The sequence below is a fragment of the Lepidothrix coronata genome, unplaced genomic scaffold (genome assembly GCF_001604755.1).
Source record: "Lepidothrix coronata isolate B3197 unplaced genomic scaffold, Lepidothrix_coronata-1.0 Scaffold229, whole genome shotgun sequence".
NCBI classification, from domain to species: Eukaryota; Metazoa; Chordata; class Aves; order Passeriformes; family Pipridae; genus Lepidothrix; species Lepidothrix coronata.
The window spans coordinates 111,623-118,921 of NW_016690409.1; the positions used below are offsets into that span (position 1 = coordinate 111,623).

Genomic DNA, 7,299 nt, shown 5'->3' on the forward strand with positions numbered 1-7,299 from the left:
GGCTGGGGGTCTCCCCGGTCTGACCGGGGTCCCCCGCGCCTGACCGCTGTCTCCCTCCCCCTGCAGCCTACGCCATGAGCAGCCGCAGCCCGCAGAGCCAGCCCACCATCGGCTTCCCCCGCACGAGGAGCGCCCGCCGCCTCGGGGCCGCCACCCCGGCCAAGAGCGACCCCGGCCCCTCGCCGCGCCCCAAGGCCTCGGGCTCCCCCGGCCAGGCCACCCCGAGCACACGCTCGGCCCGGGCCACAGCGCAGCCCTTGAGCCCCAAAGTACAGCCCCTGAGTCCCCGCAAGCGCCTGGGTGAGTTCCCCCCCTGCCCCAGGACCCCCTGGGAATGGTGGGGGGCCCATCCCCACCCCTGCAGGGTGGGAGTCTCACCCTGGGGCGGCCGAGGCAGGCGGATGGGCTCAGCTCCCACCTCCATCCCTGGCCCAGCTGCGTTTGGCGCTTCACCCCCATTTTGGGAGGAGAAGCTGCTCCCGCGGGGTTTGGGAGGTGATGAAGCACAAAGCCCCCCAGGGAGAGCGGCCCGGTCACCGCTCCCTGTCCCCCTGCAGGTGACGAGAACCTCTGCAACGTCCCCCAGGCCCTGCCCGGCTCCCCGGCCAAGCGCAGCAAGGAGAACTGGGGCCGGCGGCTGCTCTTCGGGGAGACCCCGGCCTCCCCCGAGCAGCCCAAAAGCCCGGGGCCGACCCCGAGGAGTGGGGGGCCAGAGACCCCCCGGAGCTCGAGGGTCAATGGGCAGAACCCTCGGACCAGGCTCTTCCGGCAGGAAGGTGAGTGTGGGCAGGAATGGAGGAATGGATGGGGGTAGAACTGGGGAATTATGGGGATGGGGATGAGACAGAGATTGGGATGGGGCATGGGCGTGGGGATAGGGTTGGGGATGGAGCCAGGGATGAGGATGGGGATGTGTTGATAGAACCAGGGATGGGGATACAGCTGGAATTGGGATGGAGATAGGGATGGGATGGGGATGGGGTTCTGGCAGCACCATAAGCCCCCTGAGCCCTGTCCCTCCCTGTGCAGGTACCTGCTACCAGCAGGCCAAGCAAGTGCTGCATGTGGCCGTGCCCGACCGGCTGCAGGGCCGGGAACGGGAGACCGGGATCCTGCGGCAGTTCCTGCGGGAGCACGTCCGGGACCATCAGCCTGGCAGCCTCTACGTGTCTGGAGCCCCCGGGACCGGGAAAACGGCCTGTCTGAGCCGTGTTCTGCTTGACTGCAAGGTCTGTGCCATGGCCAGGGGGCTGCTCTGGGGGGCTGGGCTGGGGGCAGCAGCTCAGGACTGGTGTAACATTCCCATTCCCATCAGGATGAGCTGTCCGGGAGCAAGACCGTGGTGCTGAACTGCATGGCCCTGGGCAGCCCCCACAGCGTCTTCCCTGCCCTGGCACAGCACCTGGGGCTGCCCACAGCCACTGGCCGGGAGCAAATCCGGAGCCTGGAAAAGCATCTGACGGCCCAGGGGGCCATGGTGTGAGTTCCCCATCCCTGTGGGGTGGTGTGGGTTCCCCCTGGATGCTGGGAGAGGTGGCCTGGCAGCAGCTCTCTCTGCTTAGGGTGCTCTGAGGGGAGGGTGGGCAGAGTGGGGACTCATCTGCACTCCCCCTGCAGGCTCCTGGTGCTGGATGAGCTGGACCAGCTTGAGAGCAAAGGCCAGGATGTGCTCTACACCCTCTTCGAGTGGACCCAGCTGCCCAGCTCCAGGCTCGTCCTCGTGGGTGAGTGTGTGGAGTGTGGCACTGCCCCCCTGGGCACCCCCCCTGTTTTGAGGGGGCTGATGGAGGGTTGCCTTTGCGCTCCCCTCCCACTGCCTCCTCGGGTCACAGCCCTCATCCTCCTCCTCTCCTCGCCCTGCAGGGTTGGCCAACGCCCTGGACCTGACGGATCGAAGCCTGGCCAGGCTGGGAGCCCACCCGGCCGGCAGCCCCCGCCTGCTACACTTCCCACCCTACACCAAGGAGCAGCTCACCCGCATCCTGCAGGAGCGGCTGGGGCAGGTGGGGACACGGGGGGACACAAGGGAGACACTGGGGGCTTTGCCATCCTATTGGGGCAGGTGGGGACATGGGGAGGGCATGGAGGGGCTCTGCCTGTGCGGGGGGCAGCACTGATGGCCCCAGTGCCTCGGCAGGTGGCCGGTGACCCCGTCCTGGACGCGGCCGCGCTTCAGTTCTGCGCCCGCAAGGTCTCCGCGGTCTCTGGTGACGCTCGCAAGGCCCTGGATGTCTGCAGGTCAGTGTGTGCCCCAAAACCTGGCAGTGCCAGGGACAGCATGGCCCCTGTGAGCCCCCATGGGTCCCCTGCACCGGGGGTACCTGTGCCAGAGGTGCCTCTGCCCTGTGCTCAGCGCTGTCCCTCCCCAGACGTGCCGTGGAGGTGGTGGAGCTGGAGGTGCGAGGCCAGACCCTGCTCAAGCCGCTGCCCGGGGGTGAGTTGGTGCTGCTGGAGCCAAAACCCTGGGGGGGCACCTCTGGGTTGGCCTTAATTGGGGTCTGGGGTCCCTTTCTGGGACACCTGCTCCCCGCTGCCGCCTCCCTTTCTCACCCCCCTCTCTGTCCCACAGGTGACTCCCCGGTGTCCCCCGTCCCCAAGCGCGTGGGGCTCCTGCACATCTCCCGGGTGCTCTCAGAGGTGTTTGGGGACCGGCTGGCAGGGGGGCCCCAGGGGGCCCAGGACACCTTCCCACTGCAGCAGAAGGTGCTGCTCTGCTCCCTGCTCCTGCTCTCCCGGCACCTGCGCGCCCGTGAGGTCACCCTGGGCAAGGTGAGTGGCAGCAGGACCCTCTCGGGGCTGGATCTGGGCAGTGGGTGGGTGTCCCTGGGGGTCTCCCTGGGGTGTGACTACACCACTGTGACGCCCCTCTGCCCTCCCCAGCTCCACGACACCTACAGCCAGGTGTGCCGGAGGCAGCAGCTCCCCGCCGTCGACCAGGCCGAGTGTCTGTCCCTTGTCACCCTGCTGGAGTCCCGCGGTGTCCTCGAGCTCAAGAGGGCCAAGGAGGCCCGGCTGGCCAAGGTACCAGGGGGGTGGCATGGTCTGGTGGTGGGACTGGGGTCTGGCAGCAGGGCAGGATCCAACGAGGGCAGTGCTGAGCATCCCTTGTCTCCCTCCCAGGTCTCCCTGAAGCTGGAGGAGGCGGCGCTGGAGCACAGGCTGCAGGACACAGCGCTGGTGGGCAGCATCCTGGCCCAGGGGCTGCACTAGCCCCCTCTCCATGGCACCGGGGGGGATTTCATTGCTGTGGCTGGAACAGAGAAATGGCTCCCAAAGCCTTGGACACTTGTCAAGTTGTGCCTTGGGGGCCCTCAGTCTGGGGTTCTTTTATTAATATTTTTAATATATTAATATTATTAATGGTATATTATGATACTTGTGGGAGCCAAGGTAGAGGCTGGAAGACCCTCTCCCAGCGCCTTTGCAGCCCCCCAACCCCTTTGCAGCTGGGAGTGGTGGGTGCTGGTGCTCCTGGCCCTGTTCCCACCCCCGTGTGTGATCCTGGGGTCTGCTGTTGCTCCTGCCATGACCCAGGGATCCAGTGTTTGCTCCTGACTCCTCCGGAGCCTTCCAGGGCCCTCCAGAACCTTTTGGGCCCTTCTGGCTGCAGGAAGAACCGTCCCAGTGCCAGCCCTGCTCTGGGTCCCAGTGCTGGCAGGGGCAGAGGGGGGGTGCAGGGTCCGCCGGGGGTGGGGGGACAGCAAGGACCCCTTTATCTCCTGCCATTAATAAAGTCATTCTGGTTGAGCTCTGGCTCCTGCCCCCCCTGTTCCCCCCACTGCCCCCCTGGTCCCTCCCTTCCCCAGGGCTGTGGGGACCCATCCCTGTCTCCCCCTGCCCCTCTCCTGGGCTGCAGCCCCCCCTTAGCCCCCCCTGCTCCTGGCTGCAGCTCCTTCGTTTCTGTTAAATAATGGACGCTTTGACCTAATTTTGCAGCTTCCCCATCTCGGGGGGGTGTGGTGGGCTCTGGGCAGGCGGGGGAGCAGGGAGGGGACGAGGCTCTGTCAGTGCCACCCATCCCCCATCACACCCCACCTCTGATCATCCCACCCAGTCCCCCGGGACCCCCGGCTGCCCCCTCCGCAGCTCCTGGGCAGGGAAGGGGTTCTGGGGGCAGGACAGGACGGGGTTCCTGGGTCCCCAGTGTGTCTCAGTTTCCCCCTGGCCCCATGGTGTGACCCTGCTGTGTGCCAGCCCCATCCTGGCTCTGCCCCCTGGCTCTGTGGCCTTGTGGGATCCCCATGGGGACATTGGCACTGGGTGCCCAGGACAAGGACACAGACAAAGTGGAGCCTGGTGAGGCTGCTGGGTCCCACCATGGAACGGGGCATCCCAGGGCAGTCCCCCTTTCCCACCCCCTTTCCCACTCCCTGTGAGGCCAGGAGACACCTCAGGGGCACCCAGGGCCCCCCAGCTGCCACTGGCCATGGGGAGCAGTGGGGAAATAGAGGCAATAGGAGCACAGGGGGGCTCTGGGAGCCCCGAGGGCTGCGGGCAGGCTCAGCCCGCGCTGCCGGGCGCTATTTATAGCCGGCACTGCCATGTGTCGGACGTGTGCGGCGGCACGGGCGGGCGGCAGGGTCAGCCCAGGCTGTGCCCGCTCTGCGCCGCGTCCCTGCGCCCTCGCCACGTCAGGGACCTGGGGGGACCCTGTCCCTGCCCCTCCCCATGCCATGAGATCAGCAGGCACCGCGGCCCTGCCACCTGTCACCAGGCTGTGGGGCTGCACTGGTGTCCTCCTGCCCGTGGGCAGAGCTGGGCTGGGCAGGGGCTGCCCGGGGGTCCCTGGCTCCCCACAGGCTGTGGCAGTCGTGTTGTGCCCTGTGCCAAGGCCCCGGGGAGTGATGCAGCCCCACAGCATGTGGGGATGTGGCACATGGTGACGGTGTCAGGAAGGAAGCGCCTGGCAGCGTGTGGGGCCGTGGTGACGTGGTGGTGACGCAGGCACAGCCCCTGTGCCCCGTGTCCCCCCGGCTGCCCCAGCCCCCCCTGTGCCCACCACGGTGCCAGGTGAGGTGACAGTGGCACAGGCAGCTGCAGGCAGGGCACAGGGGCACCCCACGCCTGGGTCAGACAGGCCGTGGTGGCCGAGGTTGGAGGGTCCCCAGTGCTGGCACTGTCCCCAGAGCGTCCTGGCTGTGCAGGTGGGGATGGGGACAGCAGGACAACATGGGGGACACGGCCCCCCGGCCATGCCAGTGCCAGCCCTGGCTCTGCTCTCTGCTGCAGTGGATGAAAAATCAATGGCGCAGCCGGATCCAAGCGCGTGGGTGCCGGAGCTCCCGCCGGGGCCCTCCGTCACCGCGGGCTGGCAGTGCCACAGCAGCAAGGGGACACCCCGGGACACCGGGGTGGCAGTGGCGTGGGGAGGCCAAAGGGGCTGCTGCCATCCTGTCCCCCCACCCTGCACACGTGTGCCCGTGTCCCCCAGCCCCGCACACACACACGTGCCGTGCCCACGGGGCCGGGCAGTGCCCAGCTGTGCCATGGGCAGCCCCGCAGGCGCGTGTCCAGCCACGCAGCCACCCGTGCGTGTGGTGGGGGCCCGGTGTCCCCTCGGCGGTGTCCCCGGTGCCCCGGCTGCTTTGCTGTCCTCCCTTGCACTCTCCTTACATAAGCGGCCACGTGGCGGGCACGGCCGCCTCCCGCCGCGCCGTCACCGCCGGCACCCAGATTCCATCTGACAGCCCCTTTCCGCTCGGCTGCTCCCGCCTGGCACCGGGGCCGGGGGTGCGGGGCAGGACCCCACACGACCCCGCCGCGCCACCACCGGGCCCGCGCCGGGCAAGGGCCGTGGGACCTCGGCGGGACCAGGGACGCAGCCACCCTGTCCTGGTGGCACCTCTGGCCGCGCCCTGGCACTCGCCGCCCTCCTGCCCATCCTGGGGCACGGCTGGGCCTCGGCACCACGACGCCGCGGCACGGGCTGGGCCTGGGCCCTGTGGCAGGGTGGGACCCGACCGGTGATGGGCTCAGCCCCCCGTGGGGCGCTTGGGGGTCCCCAGTGGGGGCGCAGGGGGGGTCGGAGCGGCCGCCGAGCACATCTGGGAGTGATTTGGCACATTCCTCTGGGCTGAGCACACGCCGGCGCCGCGGCCTCAGTGTGCGGGGATGGGGCCGTGCCGGGTTGGGGGTGCCCCGGCCTGGCTGCTCCCAATCCAGGGGGTCCCACCCAGCCCTGCTGAGCACACGGGGGAAACTGAGGCACGGGATGGTGTTCAGTGTCCCAGTGGGCACCACCCTCCTGTGTGGGGGCTGCAGGGCCTGACAGGCACCCAGGGGTCCTGGGCAGTGTGGGGGTAGCGGGACCCCCCCGGGGTGTGTGCTGAGGCTGCCCACACTGTTCATAGGTGTCTCCCCAGGGGAGCTCCTGCCCCTTTGTCCCCTCGTGTCACAGGGTCCTGGTTGTGCCGGTGGGTGCAGGTCTCTTGGTGTCCCTTCTGGCCTCCCAGAGGGGTGGCTGGTAGCCTGTGTCTGTGTCCGTATGTATGTCTGTGTCCATGTCCACGTCCGTGTCCCTACCCCCATCCTGGCATAACCATCTCTCCTGGGGACAGACAGACCACCAGGTACTCCCTCCCTGGGTACAGACCCTCTACACACCCAGGAGTACCACGGGTGCTCTCCAACCCTTCCCCTCTGAGCCTGAGGAGGGGCCAGCTCAGGGACATTCCATTCCTACTCCCCCCATCCCTCTCACCCCTCTTCCTCACACCCCAGGGAGCACCCATCCTCCCGTGTATTCCCTCATGTTGGAGCTGCGATCCTTCACCCTGAGGGGTGACCACGATGTCCAGAGGCAGGGGAGGGGTCAGTGGGATGGGGGGCGGGGTGGTGTTGTCAGACCACTTCCTCCTGTATTTGGGGGGGGAAGAGGGGCGCCCAGCTTGGGGTGCGCGGCCCCTTTAAGAGCCCCCCCCCCAGCGCGGCGCGCGCACCCACTTTCTCCCCTTCCGCTTTCTGGAGACTTCAAAGAGTTACAAAGCGGCGCCAGGCCCCGCCCACGCCCCGCCCCCGCGGCGTCCCATTGGCTGGCGGGGCGGGCCGGGGGCGGGTCCGGCGGGAAAGGGGCGTGTCCCCCCGCCGCTCCCCCCCCCCCCCCCGCCGCCGCCGCCGCCGCCGCCGCCGCCGCCCCGCCCGGCCCAGCCCCGGGTAAAGTTTCCCCGCGAGCACATGACTCGCAATGGCCGCGGCCGCCGCTCGGTGAACCCCCCCGGGAGCCCCCACCCCACCCCTCCCTCACCCCTCTAAGCCGGAGCGAACCCCCCCTCCAGCCACCCCCCCCCCGCCCCGCCGCTT

General features: G+C 68.7%; 1 protein-coding gene across 1 annotated transcript; it reads left to right on the plus strand.

Moving 5' to 3' along the window:
• The first annotated feature begins 74 nt into the window (after positions 1–74).
• CDC6 (cell division cycle 6) lies at positions 75–3,643 on the plus strand. Its single transcript, XM_017834076.1, has 11 exons — positions 75–300; positions 558–776; positions 1,030–1,229; positions 1,316–1,479; positions 1,618–1,724; positions 1,864–2,003; positions 2,138–2,238; positions 2,370–2,434; positions 2,570–2,769; positions 2,881–3,021; positions 3,121–3,643. The coding sequence occupies exons 1-11, from the start codon at positions 75–77 to the stop codon at positions 3,208–3,210; spliced, it is 1,653 nt and encodes a 550-aa protein (XP_017689565.1). The 3' UTR covers positions 3,211–3,643.
• Positions 3,644–7,299: the final 3,656 nt, after the last annotated feature.